The sequence below is a fragment of the Hemitrygon akajei genome, chromosome 20 (assembly GCF_048418815.1).
Source record: "Hemitrygon akajei chromosome 20, sHemAka1.3, whole genome shotgun sequence".
Classification (NCBI taxonomy): domain Eukaryota; kingdom Metazoa; phylum Chordata; class Chondrichthyes; order Myliobatiformes; family Dasyatidae; genus Hemitrygon; species Hemitrygon akajei.
This window is the reverse complement of record NC_133143.1, coordinates 2,098,165-2,124,564: the sequence shown is the minus strand read 5'-3', so window position 1 is coordinate 2,124,564 and position 26,400 is coordinate 2,098,165. Positions and strand designations below refer to the sequence as shown.

The window sequence follows — 26,400 nt, the reverse complement described above, 5'->3', positions numbered from 1 at the left end:
CTAGTCTCTTTCACAGTTAAGCTTGATGTAAAATACTTATGCAGGATGGCCCCATTTCCTTGTCTGCTATTACTATCTCTCCAGCAACATTTTCCAGCAGTCCAATATCTAATCCTGCCACTCCTTCACACTTTGTATACTGTCCCTTTAAAATGTATTCACCCTCCCCTGGAAGTTTCATGTTTTACTGTTTTACAACTTTGAATCACAATGAATTTAATTTGTTTTTTTGACACTGCTCAATGGAAAAAAGTCTCTTTCATGTCATAGTGAAAACAGATCTCTACAGTGATCTGAATTAATTACAAATAAAAACAATAATTGATTGCACAAATATTCACCCCCCCTTTAATATGACCAGTTATCGCTGCAGCATCCAGTTGGTTTAAGAAGTCACATAATTAGTTAAATGGAGAGCAGCAGTTTGCAGACAAGGTGTTTCAATTGACTGGTAATTCAATCGTTCTGGAAGGTCCAACTGTTGGTGAGTCAGTATTCTGACAAAAACTACACCATGAAGACAAAAGAACACTCCAAGCAATTCTGCAAAAAGGTCATTGAAAAGCATGAGTCAGGAGTTGGATACAAGTAAATTTTCAAGGCACTGAATATCCCTTTGAGTGCAGTTAAATCAGTCATCAAGAAATGGAAAGAACATGGGCACACTGTAAATCTGCCTAGAGCAGGCCGTCCTCAAAAACTGAGTGACTGTCTAAGAAGGGGACTAGTGAGAGAGGCCACCAAGATACGCAAGACAACTGGAGGACTTACAAGCTTCAGTGGCTGAGATGGGAGGGGCTGCACCTGCAAGAACTGTTGCAAGTGTACTTCACCAGTCACAGCTTTATGGGAGAATGGCAGAGAAAGCCACTATTGGAGGGAAAAAACACATGAAATCTTGACTAGAGTATGCTAGAACTTATGTGGGAGACTCTGAAATCAGTTGGAAGAAGGTTCTATGAAGATGTTTCACGTCGAAGTGAAAACAAATTTCTACATGTTGGTGTAAACTTATTACAGTTATTAAACACAAAATTGATTGCATTATTACTTACCCTCTTGAAGTCAGTACTTAGTAGATGCACCTTTGGCAGCAATCATTGTCTTGAGACTGTGTGGCGTGGTCTCTATCAGATTTGAACATCTGGATACTGCAATTTTTTTTTACCCCATTCTTTACAAAATTGCTCAAGCTCTATCAGATTGCATGGGGATCATGAATGAACGAGCATTTTCAAGTACAGCTGCAAATTCTCAATTGGATTGAGGACTTGACCACTCCAGGACATTATCTTGCTGGAAAACAAATCTTCTCCCTGCATCAGGTTTTCCTCCAGGATTTCCCCGTGTTTTGCTGCATTCATTTTAGCCTCTACCTTCACAAACCTTCCAGGGCCTGCTGCAATGAAACATCTCTACAGCATGATGCAGCCACCACCATGCTTCAGGGTAGGGATGGTGTATTTTTGATGATGTGCTGTATTTGGCTTACACCAAACATACTGTTTAGTTTGAAGGCCAAAAATCTCAATTTTGGTTTCACCAGACCATAGAAGCTTCTTCCAGCTGACTTCAGAGTCTCCCACATGCCTCTGGCAAACTCTAGCCAAGATTTCATGTGAATTTTTTCAATATTGGCCTTCTCTTTGCCACTATTCCATAAAACTTCAACTGGTGAAGCACCCGGGCAACAGTTGTTGTGTGCATAGTATCTCCCATCTCAGCCACTGAAGTTGGTAACTCCTCCACAGCTGTCAAAGGTCTCTCGGTGGCCTCCCTCACTAGTCCCCTTCTTGTACAGTCACTCAGCTTTTGAGGATGGCCTGCTCTAGGTAGATTTACAACTGTGCCATATTCTTTCCATTTCTTGATGATTGACTTAACTGTACTCAGAGATATTCAGTGACCTGAAAATTTTCTTGTATCCATCTCCTGATTTGCGCTTTTTGATAACCTTTTCACAGAGTTGTTTGGAGTGTTCTTTTTTCTTCATGGTGTAGTATTTCCCAGGATACTGACTCACCAGCAATTGGACTTTCCAGGTACAGGTGTATTCAATTAAAACTTCTTATCTGCACTTTGGTGATCTCCATTTAACTAATTATGTGACTTCTTAAACAAATTGGGTGCAACAGTGATGATTTGGTGTGTCAATTTAAATGAGGGTGAATACTTATACAATCAATTATTTTTGTGTTTTTATGTAAATAATTTAGATAACTTTGTAGAGGTCACTTTGAAATACGAGTTTTTCTGTTGATCAGTGTTAAAAAAAAACAGGAGACGAGTAGCTGGGTGACTGTCAGAGAAATGGAAATAGGCAGTTAGAGCAGAGCACCCCTGTGGCCGTTCCCCTCAAAAACAAGTATACTGCTTTAGATACTTCTGTGGGGTATGCCATGGTGACTGGGTCTGTGGTGCTCTTAGGCCGAGCCCTTGGGTTCAAACAATGGCCATTCATGAAACTCGGAGAGCAGGTCCCATTCCTACAAAGAACTGTAGTCAGCGTGTTAATCCAGGTCAGTGTCTTCAAAAGATCCCTGAAAGGGGAAAATAGAGATATTAAAGATGAAAATAGAGCTGTTTCTGAAGGAGTTGCTTTTAGGTGCCATTAACACTTCTAAGCTCCGCCTTCTATTTGAATGGCATCAAATCAATGGAAAGATGTGACATAGGATCGGAAGATGTTGAATCGCTGTGGGTTGAGTTAAGAAACTGCAAGGGTAAAAGGACGTTGATGGCAGTTATATACAGGCCTCCCAACAGTGGCTGTGAGGTGGGCCACAGGTTACAAAAGGAAATAGATAAGGCGAGTCAAAAGGGCAATGTTATGATAGTCATGGGAGATTTTAACATGCAGGCCGATTGGGAATATCAGGTTGGTAATGGATCTCAAGAGAGTGAGTTTGTTGAATACCTAAGAGATGGCTTTTTAGAGCAGTTTGTCATTGAGCCTAGTAGGGGATCAGCTATACTGGATTGGGTGTTTTGTAATGAATCAGAGGCGATTAGGGAACTTGAGGGAAAAGAACCCTTCGGAACCAGTGATCATAATATGATTGAGTTCAACTTGAAATTTGATAGGGAGAAAGTAAAGTCTGATGCAGCAGTATTTCAGTGGAATAAGGGAAATTACAGTGGTATGAGAGAGGAGTTGGGTCAAAGCAAATTGAAAGGAGCTGCTGGCAGGGATGTCAGCAGAGCAGTAATAGCGTGTGTTTCTGGGAAAACGAGGAAGGTGCAGGACATGTGTACAGGTTTCCCCCGCTGTTCGAAGGTAGAGCGTTTCTATGAAACCGTTTGTAAGCCGAAATGTCATAAAGCGAAGAAGCAATTACCATTAATTTATATGGGAAAAATTTTTGAGCATTCCCAGATCCAAAAAATAATCTACCAAATCATACCAAATAACACGTAAAACCCTAAATAACACCAACATATAGTAAAAGCAGGAATGATATGATAAATATACACCCTTTATAAAGTAGAAATATTGTATGTACGGTGTAGTTTCACTTATCAAACTTGGGAAGACAGCGAGCTAAAATCGATTTGGAGAAAAAAAAATTGGCACGTACATGCATGTGCACATTCACGCATGCACATTCATGCATACATACGTACACACATACACACGTACACGCATGTGCACACAACTGCCCACACAAGTCTTCATGGTCATTGTAGTCTTTTTCAGGGTAAACACACGTATAAAGCGAGCGTGTGGTTAGCGAAAACAGGTACTAATGTAGGTCTTTTGTAACAGCGAGCTGTCGTAAAGTGAATGTTCGAAAAACGGGGCCCACCTGTATTCCAAAAATGAAGAGATACTCAAATGTAAAATTGTACAACCATAGCTGACCAGGGAAGTCAAAGCTATTGTAAAAGCAAAAGAAAAGGCATACAACAAGACAAAAATTAGTCGGAAGATAGGGGATTGGGAAGCTTTTAAAAACTTACAGAGAGCAACTAAAAATCATTAGAAGGGAAAAGATGAAATATGAAAGCAAGCTAGCAAATAATATCAAAGCAGATAGTAATTTTTTTCAAATACTTTAAAAATAAAAGAGAAATGAGAGCGGATATAGGACCACTAGAAAATGAGGCAGGAAAAGGAGATGGCTGATGAACTAAATCAATATTTTGCACCAGTCTTCACTGTGGAAGACACTAGCACTATGCCTGCTGTTGTAGTGTGTGAAGGAAGAGAAATGGGTGCAGTTACTATTACAAGAGAGAAGGTGCTCAAAAAGCAGAATGACCTAAGTCACCTGGACCAGATGAACTGCACCCTAGGGTTCTGAAAGAGGTAGCATTGGAGATTGTGGTGACATTAGAAATAATCTTTCAAAAATCATTGGACTCTGGCATCGTACCAGAGGACTGGAACATTGCAAATGTCACTCCACTCTTTGAGAAGGGAGAAAGGCAGCAGAAAGGAAAATATAGACCAGTTAGTCTGACCTCTGGTTGGGAAGATGTTGGAGTCTATTGTTAAGATTGAGGTGATGACGTACTTGATGACACAGGACAAGACAGGACAAAGTCAGCATGGTTTCCTTCAGGGAAAATCCTGCCTGCTGAACCTGTTGAAATTCTTTGAGGAGATTACAAGTAGGATAGATAAAGGCGATGTAGTTGATATTGTATATTTGGACTTTCAGAAGGCCTTAAACAAGGTGCCACACATGAGGCTGCTTACCAAGTTAAGTGCCTATGGTATTACAGGGAAGTTACTAACATGGTTAGAGCATTGGCTGATTGGTCGGAGGCAGTGAGTGGGAATAAAAGGATCATTTTCTGATTGGCTGCCTAGTGATGTTCTACAGAGGTCAGTTTTAGGACCACTTCTTTTTATGCTGCATGTAAATGATTTAAATGATGGAATAGATGGTTTTTTGCCAAGTTTGCAGATGATATGAAGATTGGTGGAGGGGCGGATAGTGTTGAGAAAATGGGTAAGATGCAGAAGGACTTAGACAGATTGGGAGAATGGTCAAGAAGGTGGCAACTGAAATACAGTGTTGGAAAATGCATGGTCATGCTCTTTGGTAGTAAAAATAAATGTGTGGACTATTTTCTGACCAGGGAGATAATCCAGGAATCTGAGATGCAGAGGGACTTGGGAGTCTTTGTGCAGAACACCCTGAAGGTTAACTTGAAGGTTGATTCAGTGGTGAGAAAGGCAAGTGCTATGTTAGCATTCATTTTAAGAGGTCTATAATATAAGAGCAGGGATGTGATGCTGAGGCTTTATAAGGCACTGGTGAGGCCTCACCTTGAGTACAGGTAGTGCCCGAGTTACGAACGTCCGACTTATGGACAACTCGTACTCACGGACTGAGGAAGGAAAAGGAAAACGCCGTTGGCCATTTTCAGATTCAGATTCAGTTCATTGTCATTTAGAAACCACAAATGCAATGCAGTTAAAAAATGAGACAATGTTCCCCCAGAATGTTATCACAAAAGCATATGACAAAACAGACTACACCAGAAAATCCACATAACGTTTGGCAATCCCCAATCCAGAGTCCCGAGAGGCTGCTGCGTATTAATATCACGCTACCATCTAGCGTGTTCTCCGGAAGGAGCTCCAAATCCACCAGACAAAAACAAGACCAAAAACTAAAGCTACAAGACCTGCACAAAACCACATAATTACAACATCTAGTTACAACAGTGCAAACAATAGCATAATTGATAAAAAAAACAGACCATGGACACAGTAAAAATAGTCCAAAGATGTTAAAGGACTGTAAGTTCAAAAGAAATCACCACAGTTTCCACAAGTCCCCAGGGTCCCGACAGTCTCGCCATCCCACGCCGGCGGCAGAAGGGAGTACCCCCGCTATGGACTTCCAAGGCGCCACCCGCCTCAGCCTCGCAGACGCAGCACACACTGAAAGCGACCTGAGTCCGTCGAAAGGACTCCGAGTCCGTTGAACCTCCGAGCCGATGACCATCCCCTCCGGCACAGCTGCTTCAAGCACCATCCTCTGCCGAGCTTATTAAGACAGCCCCGCCAATGGCCATTGGCAATGCGACCCCGAGGACTTGGGGGCCTGTTCTTCCCAGCAGAGTCCCGGACCTCACAGCAGCAGCAGCAATGAAGAAGGTCTTCCTGGAGATTTCCCGATGTTTCTCTGTGCTCCCACATCCGTTTTCAATCGATTATGATTACGCACGGCATCCCACTTCACAAATAACAGATAATCAGCTCCGGAGTGGCCGCTGCAAGCTGCGTCGCACCGCCATCTTGTTAAGTTGGATCGTGACACCGTCTGCCATTTTATGTCATTGCCGTTGACACTGTGAGTGTTTAACTTTGTATTTGGCTTAAATTTTTCTTAGTAAGATTCACCCTGACCACCCCCCCGGTTCTGGTCGGCGGGTGGCATAGTGAGATCATCGCCGGGCTGGAGAACGGAGGTTCCCGAGTTCGATTTAGTGACAGACTGCTCCCGTGCCAGGTTGACGTCGATCCAGTGACTACCGTACCATCCGTGCCAGGTTGACATCAAGCTCGCAACTCGACCTCGTAAGAAAAAACACTGCCACCTCCAGTTTAAATTCCCACACGGAATATTGTGGAGGATCAAATACCCAAACCCAGCACAACCCCCACTTGTTCCATTTAGCCTGTCTCAGTGTGGTGGTCGTTAGGACCCGGGAAATTCAGTGCGATGGACCTTGGGAGTCGGCGGAGGTCGGGACCCACAGCCCGCAGTGTTTCTGTTCCATTGACAGGAAGCAATCGCGATTGAAAATAAAGTGGAAATATAAAGCGTTTGGAAAGAGGTGAAACACCATTGGTCATTGGAAAAGCGTTAGGCTACAGTCGGTCAAAGATTGAAACAATCTTAATGGAGCATGTGAAAGACCCTGCCCCGATGAAAGCTACAATTATTACTAAGCAACGCAGTGGTTTAATTATTGGAATAGATACGTTTCTTTAAGTGTTTTATGTGCATAGAAAGGTAAAGTATATACTATATACTAAGACAAACGTTTGACGAACTGATGCTAAATAATACTGGATGCACTTGTTCTGACTTATGTACAAATCCGACTTAAAGACGGATTCAGGAACGGAACTCGTACGTAACCCGGGGACTGCCTGTAGTGTGAACAGTTTTGGGCCCCTCATCATAGAAAAGATATGCTGACATTGGAAAGGGTCCAGAGGAGGTTCACAAGGATGATTCCAGGAATGAAAGGGCTATCATATGAGGAACATTTGATGGCTCTGGGTCTGTACTCACTGGAATTCAGAAGGATGAGGAGGAATCTGATTATAACCTTTCAAATGTTGAAAGTAGATGTGGAAAGGATATTTCCCACAGTTGGAGAGTCTATGACAAGAGGGCATAGCCTCAGGATGGAAGGGGCGCCTTTTCAAAACCGAGATGCGGAGAAATTTCTTTAGCCAAATGGTGGTGAATTTGTGGAATTTGTTGCCACATGCAGCTGTGGAGGCCAGGTTGCTGGGTGTATTCAAGGCAGAGAAAGATTGATAGGTTCTTGATTGATCATTGCATCAAAGGTTACGGGGAGAAGGCCAGGAACTGGGGTTGATAGAAAAAAAGGATCAGCCATGATTGAATGGTGGAGCAGACTCAGTGGGCCAGATGGCCTAATTCTGCTCCTATGTCTTATAGAGACGTAGAGCAGTCCAACATAGAAACAGGTCTTTTGGTCCATCTAGTCCATGTTGAGCCATTTAAGCTGTCTACTTCCATTGACCTGCACTGAGTCCATAGACCTCAGTACCCCTACCATCAACGTACCTCTCCAAACTTCTCTTTAAGGCCAAAATCATTATTGCTTTTGTGCTGGCAGCTCATTCTACACTCTCACGACCCTTTGAGTGAAGAAGCTTCCCCACATGTTCCTCTTACACCGTTCACCGTTAACCCATGACCTCTAGTTGAAGTTCCATTCAACCTCAATGGTAAAAGTCTGTTTGCGTTTACCCGAAATATACCCTTCATAACTTTGTTTGCCTATATCAAATCTCCTCTCAATCTCTTAAATTTCACTGGTGTATCTGTCTCCACCACTAACTCAGGCAGTGCATTCCACACACCAACCACTCTCTGAGTAAAAAACCTTCCTCTAATATCCCCCTTGAACTTCTCACCCCTTACCTTAAAGCCATGTCCTCTTGTATTGAGCAGTGGTGCCCTGGGGAAGAGGCGCTGGCTGTCCACTCTATCTATTCCTCATAATTTCTTGTATACCTCTATCATGTCTCCTCTCATCCTCCTTCTCTCCAGAGAGTAAAGCCCTAGCTCCCTTAATCTCTGATCATAATGCATACTCTCTAAACCAGGCAGCATCCTGGTAAATCTCCTCTGTACCCTTTCCAATATCCTTCCTTTCCACATCCTTCCTATATCAAGGTGACCAGAACTGGACACAGTACTCCAAGTGTGGCCTAACCAGAGTTTTATAGAGTTGCATCAACCCAACTACCCCATCCTTTGTTCAATCACTCCATTTCCCATTCTCCTGCCAAATTAGTTTAAACTCTCCTGAACAGTTCTAGTAAACCTACCTGCAAGAATGTTGGACCCCCTTGGGTTCAGGTGTAACCCATCCCTTTTGTGCAGGTTGTTCCCTCTCTAGAGTAAATAATGATCCAGAAATCTGAACCCCTGCCACCTGCACCAGTTCCTCAGCCACGCATTCATCTTCCAAATCATCCTATTCTTGACCTCAATGGCATGTGGCTTAGGCAGCAATCTACGATCACTAACCTGGAGGTACTGTTTCTCAGCTTTCAACTTAGCTTCCTAAAATGTCTCTTCAGGACCTCCTCAACTATGTCATTGATGCCAACATGTACCAAGAATTTTGGCTTCTCTGACTTGTACCAGCTTGCTTTGTGGAAATTGACTGCTATGTTCCAACATTACAACACTAACTATACTTAAGCTGAATTTGGTTGTTTATAATGGATTTTGTAATATCCTAAGGCTGTGCTGTGAAAGGTACTTTTGAAATGTAAATCATAATATCAAGTTTGACATTGTTTAATTGAATTGTGAAGTTTCAGGCTAAGTAAGTATTGTGTAAGTTTTTTTATGAAAGCTTTCTGTGGTCATGAAAATGAGCATTTCAAATGAAAACAAGGACTTATTTGAAGAGATAAAACCCAAAGTGCAAATAACTACTACAAAAGGATTCAGTAACTTAGTTGTATATTCAAAGTGAAGTGCTACTGTAAGAGTGAAAATTTTACGATGATTGATTGAGTTCAAGATCCAATTTGAAATAATATAATTTTCAGAGAAAATGTTGTATTTGGATCAGGACACTATTGCATATGAATGCAAATGGTAGCTGAAGTGACCAGAAGCATTTTGTAATTTATTTTAATGGGTCATTCGTTCTACCAACCAGGAAACTTGATGATCGATTGTAAATCATCATTGTAAATTGTCCTGTAATTAGGTTAGTGTTAAACTGGGGTTGCTGAGTGGTGCTGGTCTAAGGACTAGAAAGACCTATGCCTTGCTGTATCTCTAAACAAATTGAATAAAAAAAAATCTCTTGTTGAACCCAATTCAACATTCAGAATCCTTGCTCCTGGTCCCCATCTGCCTGAATTTATTTGGATTGAATGCTTCTTTGCCATTCCTAATGGCAGTTTTTTTTGTCCTCAGATAGTATAGTGGGGCTTGGGTTGGTCTGATAAGTGATTTTCCTCAGTATAACCCTGCCGTGTCCAGCAGTAAAGCAAACTGAAATATTTGGGTATTTTTAATGTGGCGAAGTTCTGGACTGACAGCATGACTGTTTAAGTTTGTAACTTGCTTCAGTTTGCATGGCTGAATGTTGCCTGCAGCCGGTGAGATATATCCTTTGTCTTTCTGGGCAGGTATCAATTTGATGTGAAAATTGGGAGAAATAAAGTTTTTGAAAACATTTTGGTCACTGTATTGCCTGTCAGTCTCTAATGATGTGTTTAGATACGAACCAGTTTATTTTCATTGAAGAAACCAAAGCTTGAAGAATAAAAGACAGCATAATTGTAAAATAGAAATTGTAGTAAATGCTGCCTATTATATGGTCCAACAATTAAATGTTTGTAGTACAGTATTAAGTGTCTGTTGTTGAAAGTTAGAAGACAATTAACTTTCTGTTGTGCATGTCCTCAAAATGTTTGGGAACACTCTAAGGTTAGTAAGTGTAGTTAAAAGTTGTGTGTTTTAAAATCAGCAGAGGTCTAACAACAGAGGCATTTGGGGGTGGGGGAGTCTGGGGTGGGTGTTGGGAATGGTGAAGTTCTTGATTATATTGCCCGGGTGAGTTGGGTTGGTAGATACTTGAGGAAGAACAGCAGTTTCTGTGTATTGTGGAGCGCATTAGTCAGCTTTATGGTAGTTGAGGTGGGTGCTGGGCATTTGGAACAGAAAAGACTGGAGATACAATGCCAGTCAAGCAGCATGTGTGGAAAGAGAAACCAGCTCAATGCCCTTTCATCTTTCTTGTTCTGTTCATTTGTAGTTCTATGATACCTTGAGTGTTTCAGATAATATGACAGTTTTATAATATAAAAAATGTGATTTCCTTGGAATGGCTATGTCCATGTCAGGAACCTTTAAATCAATGATCCAAGGTGTGGACTTGTAATTTCACTTTAATATGGTTGTTCAAATTGTTTCCATTGTAAATATGAAGGTATAAATAATAACAGGTAATATTCACAGCAATGTGCAACTTTTTAATTTACCTGTGGTTATTGAATGCAGATTAATTTCATTGTGTGTTTTAGGCAGTTTTATTCTCATGAATCTTTGTCTTTACCAACCATTAGGATATGACCTCCAAAATCAAGGGACTTACATACACTGATGCTGATCTTATAGTGACGCCCATTATGGACAACCCCAAGGTAATTAAAAGATTGCTTTACTACAATTTAAAGATTTATTTTTACTTGCTTTTTTCTTTTTTATCTAAATTATCCATGTTGGCCTCAGAAACTGAACTCATAGGGTTGTGTTGGCTCCATGTTCTGTCGGTCAAAGCAAGCATAAAAAAGCTTATTTGGGAATGAAACCTTGTTGTTTTTGTTACTTGGTTTTGCTTTGTAGGAGGTGATGAGATTCAAGCCCTGTCATAGCTGTCTTACTTCCTTCGTGTTTAGTTCAGAATTGCCTCTTTGCATGTGAGATCGCTTTCTGATGGTCATACTTGTACTTTCCTGGTTGACCAGTCCCAAACACCATCGAGTTAGCCCTCAGCAGATTATGGATCTCGGTTTATCCGGGACTTCAGGTTGGGGAAGACTCAATCAGGAGCGTCTTTATAAAGCCTGTTACAACTATAATGTATTTATTCAGGACTTCTGATAAGTCCTGAACATGGCCTAATCCACCAATTAGAAGCAGTCCCTTAGCTGCTCCTCTTCCTCTGTGACCACCTCTGTTGTCCTTACCTCTGGTGCCTTGCTCTTTCATCTCTGCCTAAATGTACTGTAGGTAAGAGGAGGACAGTCAAATGATCGAATTTCTAAAAATACAAAAAAGCCTTGTTAGAGATTGGGGTATAAAAATGGTATCTTCATCTGGCCTGACCTGGGATATTTTTTCTTTTGTACACAAAGTGTTCTTCGGTTTTTTGGAGGGTGAGCTGACTGTTTTGACAAATTCGGATTATTATTGAGCTACTTTGTTTGAGGTAAATGATCAGATCTCTTCCTATCATAACTTGCTACTTTCTTGTCCATACGTGGAGGATTAATAAATATATAAAAAAAAGTCACACTGATTTTTCTGCTCCTTGGTCAACTCTTTCTCCTGTTCCTGGCCAACTAAGACACAAGTAGACCTTTAATAAATTTAGTAAATAGACCCTTAATAAATTTGCTTAGAACTTTGATCTTTATAGAACATAGAAGAGTACAGCATAGGAACAGGCTTTTTGGTCCATGATGTCTGTGCCGAACGTGATGGGAAATTAAATTCATCCTTTCCTCTACATATAATCTTTATCACTTCACCCCCTGCATGTTCACGTGCTTGTCTAAGAGCCTCTTAAGCTGTAAGTTGTCATGATCAACATACTTCTTTGTGCATCTCATGTTACAGATATTGAAGCCAGCACCCATAAAGTTCGATGCTAAAACTCTCAGTGTCCCAGCCTATTCAGGTAAGTATTAATGACAGCTCACATTGAAGTTTTACTAGACTTTAAATTTTACTGTTCTCAGTTCTTTTTTAATTGTAGTACAAACTTTCTGCCAAGCTGAGAGGAGTATTGGGAAGATTGAGTTTAAAGGTAATGGACGGATGAATAAAGAAGGAATGTTGGGGTGGAAAACCATAGCTTTGAGAATTGATGAAAAGTAAGATTTGAAATTTGGGTCTCCAACAAAACTGCTGCATTGTATGACTTGGCCTGAGTGAATAGCTGTGGGAGGCGAAATATTCACTGGCAAAGCAACAGAGTTGATTACTTACTCGAGAGGCTCTCCATTGGTCAAGGTCGACCATGGATATTGTGTCTTAGCTATCTACACTGTTGATGCAGTGCCATCAATATGCAAGTACGATATGGAGAGCAAGCTGTTATCCATGCAGCAGGCTCCCCCTCTCCATGTAGCTCATGAACGGCAGAGACACGCAGTTTGGCACCAGTGGGGTCACAGAAGTTGCCAGTCAGTGTTCAATTTAGTGCAGTAGGGACTCTACCTCTGCAATTTTCCCTTGGGCTTTACTCTCGAAGCCTTCCCCATGAGTGGGTGTAGCTGCAGGGCATCAGAGGTTTGAGATCAAAGTTGTCAGCACTTCTCTGAGATGAGCTGCCAACCATGACAGATGAGCCCCATGTGCTCAGAGCAACTGGTTTTAAGGCACCATTAACCTGCTTCTGCTCCTTATCCTGTTTGTCGAAATGGGTCCACCAGGCTTTAGCCACAAGTGAAGGCCAGGAACTGGACATGGTTGTCAGAATCTTTTAGAAATGCACGTCATTGGGATCATTTAATAGATAGTGGAAGCTTATCCCCACTACACTCCCCCCTCCCCTGTTTCCACTCCTGGCTATGTTAACCTTAAGGAATCTGATTTACTCAAACTATGGATTTAGCTTTATCATCATGAAACGTTTGCTTCATCCATGGCTATTTGGAAGGATATGACACTGTATAGAATTGCTTCTGGAAGTGTTGGATTTTGCTTGGTTGAAAAATAAATACTGAGGATAATATTAGGTAGGACACAGGGCACAATTTAATTCGAATTGTCTTTTATTCCCTCACTAAACAGAAAAATGTAGTCACAATCTAAAAAATTTACATCTTTAGCAATGCAGCACTCGACAGTGAATATCAGCATGTACTGTATGCTTGAACCTGAAGTCAGAGTTGATTGTGTAACCTTCTGATTTAAGGATGAGATTCCCCTTATATCATGGAGGAAATTGAACAATCAATACTCTCTGCCTGTGTACATGGGATATCCGCTTTCTCTATAGTTTTTCTCTATTCCTAATCTTAAAAAAAATAGGAAATAGCTAGAATTTGAGTTACTCTCAAAATTACTGATTTAATCAACAAATAACCATTATTGAATAAGCAGATGATTAAAATTGGATGCTATTAATTACAAAGTCACATCTGCTGTTGTGTTACCCATAAGATTTATCATTTAGCACACTGTTCTGAACAATACAACAGTCACCACTCATCCTTCAGGATCATTTACTGAGAAGTTGACTCCACTGACCCTCTTACTTAGCTATGGTGAGCATGTGCACTTGAACTCCTCCAACAGGTTTTGACTGAAAATGCTTATAAGGACTGAACTTTGAATTCTGTCAAAGACATGGAAATAAATGATTAAACATTATTTCAAAATGATTAAAAGCAGAAGAAATAATTACAACGTATGAATAATGAGGAAATAGTTTAAGTGTGTCACTTCAGAACTATTTATTAACTAGTCCTTTTACCTCCTTAAATGTGGACCTACAATAGAAACATAGAAAACCTACAGCACAATACAGGCCCTTTGGCCCACAATTCTGTGCCGAACATGTACTTACTTTAGAAATTACCTAGGGTTACCCATAACCCTCTATTTTTCTAAGCTCCATGTACCCGTCCTGGAGTCTCTTAAAAGACCCTATCGTATCCGCCTCCACCACCGTCGCTGGCAGCCACGCACTCACCACTCTCTGCATTAAAAAAACTTACTCCGACATCTCCTCTATACTTACTTCCAAGCACCTTAGAACTGTACCCTCTCATGATAGCCATTTCAGCCCTGGGAAAAAGCCTCTGACTATCCACATGATCAATGCCTCTCATCTTATACACCTCTATCAAGTTGCTTCTCATCCTCCATCATTCCAAGGAGAAAAAGCCAAGTTCACTCAACCTATTCTCATAAGGCATGCTCCCCAATCCAGGCAACATCCTTGTAAATCTCCTCTGCACCCTTTCTATGGCTTCCACATCCTTCCTGTAGTGAGGTGACCAGAACTGAGCACAGTACTCCCAAGTGGGGTCTGACCAGGATCCTATAAAGCTGTAACATTACCTCTTGGCTATTAAACTCAATCCCACAGTTGATGAAGGTCAATGCACCGTATGCCTTCTTAACCACACAGTCAACTTGCAAAGCAGCTTTGAATGTCCTGTGGACTTGGACCCCAAGATACCTCTGATCCTCCACACTACCAAGAGTCTTATCATTGTTATTATATTCTGCCATCATATTTGACCTACCAAAATGAACCACCTCACACTTATCTGGGTTGAACTCCATCTGCCACTTCTCAGCGCTGTAACCTCTGACAGCCCTCCACACTATCCAGAACACCCCCAAACTTTGTGTCATCAGCAAATTTACTAACCCATCCCTCCACTTCTTCATCCAGGTCATTTATAAAAATCACAAAGAGTAAGGGTCCCAGAACAGATCCCTGAGGCACACCACTGGTCACTGACCTCCATGCATGACCCATTTATAACCCACCCTTTGCCTTCTGTGGGCAAGCCAATTCTGGATCCATAAACCAAGGTCCCCTTTGATCCCATGCCTCCTTACTTTCTCAATAAGCCTTTCATGGGATACCTTATAAATGCCTTGGTGAAATCCATATACACTACATGCCTCAGGATCTTTTCCACCAACTTACCAACCACTATAATAAGACTCACTGGTCTATAATTTCCTGGCTTATCTCTACTCCCTTTCTTGAATAAGGGAACAATATCTGCAACCCTCCAATCCTCCAGAATTCTCCAGACCTCTCCCGAGAAGATGCAAAGATTATTGCCAGAGGCTCAGCAATCTCCTCCCTTGCCTCCCACAGTACATCTCATCTGGTCCTGGAGGCTTATCCAACTTGATGCTTTCCAAAAGCTCTAGCACATCCTCTTTCTTAATGTCTATATGCTCAAGCTTTTCAGTCCGCTGTAAATCATTCCTACAATCGCCAAGATCCTTTTCATTAGTAAATACGGAAGCAAAGTATACATTAAGTACCTCTGCTGTCTCCTCTGGTTCCATACACACTTTTCCACTGTCACACTTGATTGGGCCCTATTCACTCATGTCTTATCGTCTTGCTCTTTACATACTTGTAGAATACCTTGTGGTTTTCCTTAATCCTGTCCGCCAAGGCCTTCTCGTGGCTGCTTCTGGCTCTCCTAATTTCATTCTTAAGCTCCTTCCTGCTAGCCTTATAATCTTCTAGATCTCTATCATTACCTAGTCTTTCGAACCTTTTGTAAGCTTTTCTTCTTGATTAGATTTTCAACCGCCTTTGTACGTCACAGTTCCTATACGCCATGTAAATATCCCCTGAACATTTGCCACATCTCTGCTGTACATTTCCCTGAGAACATCTGTTCCCAATTTATGCTTCTAAGTTCCTGCCTGATAGCTTCATATTTCCCCTTACTCCAATTAAACACTTTCCTAACTTGTCTGTCTCTATTCCTCTCCAATGCTATGGTAAAGGAGATAGAATTGTGATTACTATCTCCAAAATGCTCTCCGGCTGAGAGATCTGACACCTGACCAGGTTCATTTCCCAATACCCGATCAAGTATAGCTTCTCCTCTTGTAGGCTTATCTACATATTCTGTCAGGAAACCTTCCTGAACACACCTAACAAACTCCACCTCATCTAAACCCCTCACTCTAGGGAGTTGCCAGTCGATATTTGGGAAATTAACATCTCCCACCACAACAACGCTGTTACTATTAAGCGTTTCCAGAATCTGTCTCCCTATCTGCTCCTTGATGTTCCTGTTGCTATTGGGTGGTGTATAAAAAACACCCAGTAGAGTTATTGACCCCTTCCTGTTTCTAACTTCCACCCACAGAGACTCCGTAGACAATCCCTCCATGACTTCCTCCATTTCTGCAGCTGTGACGCTCTCTCTGATCAGCAGTGCCACAACCCCACCTCTTTGCATCCCTCCCTGTCCTTTCTGAAACATCTAAAGCCTGACACTCTAAGTAACCATTCCTGCCCCTGAGCTATCCAAGTCTCTGTAATGGCCACAACATCATTGCTCCAAGTACTGATCCATGCTCTAAGCACTGATCCACGCTCTAAGCTCATCAGCTTTGTTCATGATGCTTCTTGTGTTTGGACACAACTCAAACCATCGGTCTGAGCGCATCCCTTCTCTATCACCTGCCTGTCTTCCCTCTTGCACTGTCTCAAAATTTTCTCTATTTGTGAGCCAACCGCCCCTTCCTCCGTCTCTTTAGTTCAGTTCCCAGCCCCCAGCAATTCTAGTTTAAACTCTTCAATAGCTTTATCAAGCCTCCCTGCCAGGATATTGGTCCCCGTTGGATTCAAGTGCAACCCGTCCTTTTTGTACAGGTCATGCCTGTCCCAAAAGAGATCCCAATGATCCAGAAATCTGAATCCCTGACACCTGCTCCAATCCCTCAGCCACACATTTATCCTCCACCTCACTCTATTCCTACACTCACTGTCTTCAATAAAATTATTGGATTCTTTCATCTTGAGATGCCACCTGATGTAAGATCAGAGGGCGAATTTGCCAAACTGGGGTATGACTGCCTGTGACTGGACTTCACATAAAGCACAATGATTTGTGGCACCATCTATTATTCAATTGGTCTCAGACTTCTGTATTTGATGGAGCACATGTGAAAAGCAGAAATCTCCTGAAATTTAAATGCCCAAACAGATAGAAAATTGGTGAGGTTGATAAGTAAAGTTAAAAGATTTGTTTTCCCTTTTTTTCATTTTAAATGGATCTATGAATTGATAATTGAATTCTTTATATAAAAAAAGTTGAACTAGTGCAGTGCTATTTCTGTCATCAATGAACTTTAATATTCAAATCAAATAATAATGCATTTTCTTGGTATTTTAAAGTCCTGATACAATTATTTTAATAGAATTAGTGCACTACACTTTCAAATAGCATTTTCTGTGTTTATGATTAAAAATAAATAATATTTGTGTATCAACATTGTAATTTGGTGCAGTTTTACCAGTAAACTAGCTTTACAACTGTAATACAGTTTGATGTTTATCGATATAGTGTTGCTATTTATCTTGAGCCCGCACTGTCCTCTATATATAAATTTCCACAACCAGAAATAAAACTAAATAGAACACTCCAAAAAAAAATTGTACTTTAATGTTCATCAGACACCAGCTTCCTGAATCATACTTCAATAGATGTACTTGGAAGCTATTTCTGAACATGATTGTCAAGCATTAATGATAAGAATCATTTAATTACTTTACATAGCAATGGTTACATTAATTCAAAAGTCAATCCACTGTAATTGGCGTTTTATAATTTAGCTGATAATTTAGTGACACCTTCTCTATGAGTTGTTGAGATACCCTGCTTTCTTTCAGGCCGGAGAAAAGGTTAAAATCCCTGCCTTCGAAAGGGAAAGCCATTAAACCAATACTAATCAGCTAATTGGACTTAATCTAGGCTCAGTGCAGGCTTCGTTTAATCACACTAAAGATTCATGGAAATGCCAAAGTAATTTGTTAATTGCCCGCTGAACAAATTCTTCAATCAGCTTAATTTGAAAGAAATCATCTGGTAATTTTGGTTGATGAGAATAATTAATTCAATAATTCAATAATTCAATAATTAATTGCAAGTAAGTTGCAATTTACATTTGTGAAAATCTGGATTGTTCAAAATATATCAAGTCAAGTCAAGTCACTTTTATTGTCATTTCGACCATAATTGCTGGTACAGTACATAGTAAAAATGAGATGTTTTTTCAGGACCATGGTGTTACGTGACACAGTACAAAAACTAGACTGAACTACGTAAAAAACAACACAGAAAAAAATTACACTAGACTACAGACCTACCCAGGACTGCATAAAGTGCACAAAACAGTGCAGGTATTACAATAAATAATAAACAAGGCAGCATATGAAACAGCATTCAGATTTGCACCATACTGTCATTTATCTTAAGGGATACTTTTACATCTAAACTGTTAATAGCTGGCAATTTTGCATTACGATATGTAGCAGCAAGCTTGAAATTTTGTTTGTTCTATCACTTATGTTCTCAACAGTCAAAAAGTTGAAAAAAGAGGGGGCAGGAAGATGTGTCCAGTGGAAATTAAGGAGGATGATCTGTTGAATATGATATGATGACTGTTGGGATGGAAGGCGAGTACAGTAGCATCTGTGGAAAAGCGTAAACATTTGACATTTCGGGCTGAGACCCTTCATCAAGTCTCTTTATTCTTTTCCATAGAGGTGTTAGGGTTAAGTTTAGGGTTAATGCTGCCTAGCCTGCTGAGTTCCTACAGCATTTTGTGTGTGTTGCTTGGACTTCCAACATCTGGAAATTTTCTCATCTTTGGAGTACAGTAAGAGCCCTATTTTTCTTTTTAGTGGGAGCAGATTGGTAAGAGTGAAGGAGCAAGAAATAGAGAAGATATGACTGAAACCCCATTAACTCCTGTAGAAGATCAAAGTCATTAGCATGAAAAGTTAATCAGAATCAGGTCTAATATCACTGACACACATCATGAAATTTGTTGTTTTGCAGCAGCAGTACATTGCAATACATAATAATAAAAAATATAGATTACAATAAGTAGTGCAAGAAGAGAGCAAAGAAAGTCAGGTAGTCATTGCCATCCGGTTAGAATGCTGTCTGGTACATCTGTAGAAATTTGTGAGAGTCTTTGGATTTAGTGGCATAGCTAATCTCCTAAAACACCCAATGAAAATAGCCACTGTCGTTCCTTCTTTGGAATTGCATTAATAGTTGGGCTCAGGATAGATCTTCAGAGATGTTGACACCCAGGAACTTGAAGCTGCTCATTACTGCTTACCCTTCCTGAAGTCCACAAGCAATTCCTTGGTTTTACTGACATTGAGTGCAAGGTTGTTGTGACACCACTCAACTAGCTGATCTATCTCGCTCCTGTACACCACCTTGTCACCACCTGAAATTCTGCCAATAGTAGTTATGCCAACAGCAAATGTGTAGATGGTGTTTGAGCTGTGCCTAGCCATACAGTCATGGGTGTTGAGAGAGTAGAGCAGTGGGCCAACCATGCATCCTTGACGTGTGCCAGTATTGATTGTCGACGAGGAGGAAATGTTATTTCTGATCCGCACTGACTGGTCTCCTGGTGAGGAAGTCAAGAATCCATTCGCAGGGAGGTGTACAGAGGTCCAGGTTTTGGAACATTGATTACAATGGAGGGTATGACTGTTGAACACTGAGCTATAATCAATAAACAGCAGCCTGATGTAGGTATTGCCATTCTCAACCTGATCCTAGGCCAAGTGGAGAGCCAGTGAGATTGCATCCACTGTAGACAAATTGTAATATGGCCAGTTTTTTGCTTAGGCAAGAGTTGAGTCTGACCATGAGCAAACTCTCAAACCTCTTTATCACAGTAGAAGAGAGTGCAACTGGCGATAGTCTTTGAGGCTATAGTTGCCCTGCTCTTCTTGGGCACTGGAATGATCGTCGACCTTTTGAAGTAGGTGGGAACCTCCAATTGCATCCATAAGAGATGGATGATGTCCTTGAACACTCTCACCAGTTGGTTGGCACAGGTTTTCAATGCCTTCCAGGTACACCATCAGGGTTTGATGCCTTGTGAGGGTTCACCCTCTTAACAGATATTCTGATGTTGGCTCTGGGGTAAAGCTTACAGGGTCACCAGATGCTACAGGGATTCACACAGTTGTATTTTTAACTCCCCTTTTCAAAGTGCATATAAAAGGCTTTGAGCTCAAAGGTTTCAGTTTATAGAAATTAATGGCCTGCAAACCCTGCCAGAGCAGAGGTGCCGCCAATTCCGTCTATAAGCTCAATCAGAATTGTTTTCTCGCTCTTCAAATAGCCTTCCATAGGTTGTACTTGGACTTCTTGTATAGTTCTGGATCAGCTGTCTTGAGTGCCACAGATCTAGCCCTCAGCAGACTACAAATCTCTTGGTTCATCCATGGCTTTTGGTTTGGGTATGTTTGGTATATTCCTGAAGGCACATACTCATTCACACAGGTCTTGATGGAGTTGATGACAACTGTGGCATATTCATTCAGACTTGAAGATGAATCCCTGGGTTTTGTTCAGTCCACTGACTCAAAGTAGTCCTGTAGGTGCTCCTCTACTTTCCTTTACAAAGCCTTCTTGGTCCTCACCACTGTTGCTGCTGTGTTTAGTCTCTGCCTATACGCTGGGAGTAGAAGTACAGCCAGGTGATTAAACTTTACAAACTGCGGGCATAGGATGACATAGTAAGTGTACTTGTTGGTAGTATAACAGTGGTAGGAGAGTGTTGTCTCCTCTGGTTCCATATGTATATATTGGTGGTAATTATTCAGAACTCCCAATGACCTGGCCTCCACAGCCACGTCAGGCAACAAATTCCACAAATTCACCACCTTCTGGCTAAAGAAATTTCTCCGTTTCTCTGTTTAAATGGACATCTATTCCATCATCTAAATCATTGATATTCAACAAAAAAAGAAGTGGTCCCAACAACGACCTCTGCGAAACACCACTAATTACTGGCAGGCAACCAGAGAAGACTCTTACTTGCTGCCTCCTACCATTAAGCCAATGTTCTAACCATGCTGGTATCTGTCCTGTAGTAACTTGGGCTCCTAACTTGGTAAGCAGTCTCACGTGTGGCACCTTGTCAAAGGCTTTCTGAAAGCCCAAATATACAATGCCCACTGCATCCTCTTTATCCAACATGTAATCTCAAAGAATTCCAACAGGCTCGTTAGGCAAGATTTTCCCTTCAGAAAACCATGCTGACTTTGTCCTATCTTGTGCTGTGTCACCAAGTACTCCATAACCTCATCCTTAACAATTGACTCCAGCATCTTCCCAACCACTGAGGTCAGGCTAACTGGTCTATTATTTCCTTTCTGATGCCTTCCTCCTTTCTTAAGGAGTGGAGTGACAGTTGCAATTTTCCAGTCCTCTGGCACCACATCAGAGTCCAACGATTTTTGAAAGATCATTACTAATGCCTCCACAATCTCTACTGCTACCTCTTTCAGACTCTAGGGTGCAGTTCATCTGGTCCAGGTCACTTATGTACCCTTAGGTCTTTCATCTTTTTGAGCATCTTCTCCCTTGAAATAGTAACTGCACCCACTTCTCTTCCCTCACAGCCTTTAACATTTGGCATATTACTAATGTCTTCCACAATGAAGACTGATGCATGTGAGATAGATGTGAAATATACCTCCAGGGAGGTAGCCTGCCTTTGTTTATACTTACGGGTATGTGGGACCTTACAACCAAGTGTTATGTGTTCCCTGTGCTCAACTCCGCCCAGTTATTCCATTGTCACAGGGAGGCCGTGATTTTCCCAGAAAATTGCTACAGACCTTAGTTTATGACGATCCCTCTGACCACAATATTGAGGAGGGAACAATATATTTTGTTAAGAATTTGAAATTCTGTGAAATGATATGTGTTGGAGAAGACTTAGTGACTGGACAGTTCTGTCATGAAAATATTCACAATTTAAAGTAAATTTATTATCAGAGTACATATATGTTGCCATATACTACATTGACATTCATTTTCTTGCAGGCATTTTCAGGAACAAAGAAATAAAATAGTATTTACTAAAAGCTATACATAGCGAAGGCTGACAATCAGCCAGTGTGCAGAGGAATACAAATAGTGCAGATAAATTGAAGGAGGATCCCAACTGCTTCTGTAGATAGATTAACTGAAAAAGGATAGCAAGGGTCAGAATTGGTTCTCTTGAAGATCAGAGTGATCATCCATGCATGGAGCCATAGAGATAGGGAAGATCTTAAATGGATATTTTGCATCTCTGTTTACTCAGGAGACAGACACAGAGTCTATAGATGTGAGACAAAACAGCAAGGAGGTCATGGACCATATAGAGATTCCAAAAGAAGAGATGTTTGCTGTCTTGAGGCAAACTCCAGGGCCTGACAAGCCATTCCTCAGACCCTGTGGAAGGGTATTAGCAGTGATATGTAAAACATCCTTGGCAACAAGTGAGGTGCTGGAGGATTGGAGAATAGCTAATGTTCCATTGTTTAAGAAAGGTTCTAGTTTGTAGGCTGATGAACCTAACATCAGCAGCTATTGGAATAAGTTACTGGAAGTTGTCCCAAGGGACTGATCAGGGATATTCAATGTGGCTTTGTGTGTGGAAGGTCATGTCAAACCAATCTTTCAGAGTATTTTTGAGAAAATTACCAAGAAAGTTGATGCAGGAAAGTGGATGTTGTCTACATGGACTTTAGCAAGGCCTTTGAAAAGGTCCTGCATGGCAGGATGAGGGAAATTGGATTAGCCATTGGCTTTGCAGGAGAAGTCAGAGAGTTGTAGCAGATAGTTGCCTCTGACTGATGTCCTGTGATGAGTGGTGTGCCAGAGGGATCAGTGCTGAGTCTATAGTAAACTGGATCAGCAGATTTGTGGATGACACCAAGATTGGGGTTGTAGTGGACAGTGTGGAAGGCTATCAAAGCTTGCAGTGGGATCTGGACCAGCCGGAAAAGCAAGTTGAAAAATGGCACATTGAATTTAATGCAGACAAGTGTGAGGTGTTACACTTTGGGAGGACCGACCAGGGTAGATCTTGCATGGTGTGTGGTAGAACAGAGGCATCTGGGAATATAGGTCCATAATTTCTTGAAAATGGCATCACAGGTAGATTGGGTCATTGAGAAAACTTTTAGCACTTTAGCCTTCATAAATCAATGTATTGAGTACAGGAGATGGAATGGTATGTTGAAGTTATTTAAGACATTGGTAAGACCTAATTATGCAGTTTATGTCACCTACCTACAGGAAAGATGTCAATAAGATTGAAAGAGTGCAGAGAGAATTTGCAAGGATGTTCCTGGAACTTCAGGACCTTAGTTACAGGGAAACTTTGAGTAGGTGAGGACTTTATTCCCTAGAGCTTAGGAGAATGAGGGTAGATTTGATAGAGGTACATTAAAAAAATTATGACAGATATAGAGTAAATGCAAGCAGATTTTTTAAAAAACGCTGAGGTTGGGTAGCACTGGAACTAGAGGTCAGGGTTAAGAGTGAAAGGAGAAATGTTTAAGGGGAATATGAGGGAGAATTTCTTCACTCAGAGTGGGACAAGCTGTTAGCGGAAGTGGTAGATTTGTGTTCGATTTCAATACTTAAAATAAATTTGGTTAAGTATATATTTGGATAATACTGAGGCTTTATTAGGCACTAGTGAGGCCTCACTTGTGGTATTGTGAGCAGTTTAGGCCCTTATCTAAGAATGGATCAGCTAATATTGGAGAGGTTTCAAAGTGTAGTATTGATGTGACTTGGACACCGCAGTATATTGAACAACCACATTTATTCAACAGACTTCCATTTTTCCTAACCCCCGTCCTGACGTCATACGCACTCTGACCTACGAATACTCACACAGTACATTACATCCCCCTTCTCAAGATTTTTTTTTCAACACTGAATTGCCAAAACAATGCCTTTCTTACATTGCAACAGCCATGACATAAGATTTTTTTTAGTTTAACTTCTTATGCTGTATTCTATATTGTATCTTACAATACTAACAGCAGTATATTTTCTTATACTAACATAGATTAATAAACCTTTTATTTCACACCTTGGAACTTATAACATATGTGACTTTGCCTCAAACTGTGTGAGACTGTAGGTAGATCTAGTCTCTGTTTCTCACTGAAAGTTTGACTTGTGCGATACAACTGTGACTGTGCTTGTCCTTCATCAGTGTCAGTCTCTTGAGTGACTGCTGTGTCTTTGCGGTCTGCATTTCCACCTCGGTCAGTCTGTGCCGAACCTTCACCTTCATTGCGTTGTGGGGTTTCGTCACAACCTCACTCTTGGTGTCGTTTGTTTCCATGTCTGTATCTGTGGAAATGTCCTGTGCATCTGTACATGGAAACTCCCTCTCACCTGTCTTCAGCAAATGCTTCCTGTTCCTCCTCTAGACTCTTCCATCCGGCTTGCGAACTGTGAAGGATCTTGGTTGCTGATGTCTGTTCACAACCACAGCTGGCTGCCAAGCGTCTCCTCTCTGTATTCTGACATTTTCACCTGTATGCAGATCTGGCAACTGTCTTGTATGTCTGTCATAGTAGCTCTTTTGCTTTATTTGCTTGTCATGTACTTGAGCATTACTTTCAGGAGTCAGTAGAGTTGTGGATGTTGGCAGCTTGGACTTCAGACGACGTCCTGTCAACAGCTGTGCAGGAGAGAACCCCACACCCTCAATCGGTGTGTTGTGGTATTCAAGCAGAGCAATGTACGGGTCACCGTTGCTGCTTTGTGCATGTTCTTGACAGTTTGTACAGTTCTCTCTGCTTGTCCATTAGACTGAGCGTGCCCTGGGCTGGAAGTAACATGTTGAAATTCCCAGCTTTCTGAGAACCCTCTAAACTCACCACTGGCATATTGTGGACCATTGTCACTAACGACAATATCTGGAATACCATGTCTTGCGAATGTCGACTTCATTGTGGTAATGACACCTTGACTGGGCATGTCACTTAACTTGGTGATCTCTGGATATTTTGAATAGTAGTCCACACAAAGCAGATATTCTGCACCATTGTAGTGAAAGAGATCTGTGCCAATCTTCTCCCATGGTCTTCCTGGTAGTGGGTGGGGAAGCAGAGGCTCTCTTGGATTGCTGTTTTTGTTTTCATTACAGACAGCACACTGAGACACAATGTCCTCTATCTGAGTTGACATACCTGGCCAATAGAGAATGTCCCTTGCTCTTTCTTTACATTTCACTATCCCCAGGTGTGACCCATGAATTCTGTTGAGCATTTCCTGTCTCATTTGATTTGGTACTATGAGTTTTGCCACTTTGAACATTAGTCCTGATGCATAGCTAATTTCCTCTTTAAACGTCCAGTATTTCTGTATTTCTTTTGGAACATCTTTTCTTTCTGTTGGCCATCCATTCATTGCAATGTTTCTTAGCATTTGCATTTCAGGATCATCTGCAGTCGCTTTCCTGAACATGTTCAACTTCTCATCAGAAATGGGTAGCTGAGGTGTAACTCAGTTGACCTCCAGCTCTCTTCCTAGCAACTCTTCCTTTTGCTCATTGAGGTAAGCACGGCTCAAAGCATCAGCGATGTGCAGTTCTTTTCCTGGCTTATAGGTGACTGTGAGAGTGTACCTCTGTAGCCTGAGAAGCATCCTTTGCAGCCTCATAGGAGCTTGATGAAGTGGCTTTTTGAAGATGCTCTCAGGTGGTTTGTGATCACTCTCAACCTGGATTTCTTTGTCATATACATATTGGTGAAACTTCTCACACCCATAAACTATGGCGAGTAATTCCTTCTTGATTTGAGCATATCGGCGTTGACAGTCTGTAAGTACTCGTGATCCATACGCCACAAGCCTCCCATCCTGCATATACCAGCTCCTATTCCCTCCGAAATGGCATTCACAGACATCGTCACTGGTTTATTGACATCATAGAACTTGAGTGCTGGTGCATTGGTAACCAACTGCTTCAATGTGTCAAAACTTATTTTGTTCATCTTCCCAATGTCATTCAGTGTTGCTCTCTAATAGCTTTCGAAGTGGAGCGCTGACCTCTGATAAGTTGGGAATGAATTTGGCAAGATACTGTATCATGCCCATGAACCTCAATAATTCTCGCTTATTTTCGGGTAGTGGTAGCTGTACCACAGCCCTGATCTTTTCATTATCTGGTTTTAGCCCATCAGCGCTGAGTATGTGACCTATGTATTTGATCTCTGTAGCTCTGATCTTACATTTACTTTTGTTCAGTTTTAGGTTGTATTCATGTGCTCTCTCCAGGAGCTTCCTCAGTCTCTGATCATGTTCCTCAATTGTGTCACCCCATATCAGCAAATCATCAATGATGTGGACCACCC

General features: G+C 41.3%; 1 protein-coding gene across 4 annotated transcripts in view; it reads left to right on the top strand.

The window, feature by feature from the left end:
• ulk4 (unc-51 like kinase 4) overlaps positions 1 to 26,400 on the top strand; it is a 730,951-nt gene that overhangs the window by 92,831 nt on the left and 611,720 nt on the right. For all 4 annotated transcript variants that reach the window (XM_073072965.1, XM_073072962.1, XM_073072961.1 and 1 more), the window contains 2 exons: positions 10,823 to 10,900; positions 12,099 to 12,159. In XM_073072965.1, the coding sequence (XP_072929066.1) occupies positions 10,823 to 10,900; positions 12,099 to 12,159 (139 nt within the window). The remainder of the gene's footprint in view (positions 1 to 10,822; positions 10,901 to 12,098; positions 12,160 to 26,400) is intronic.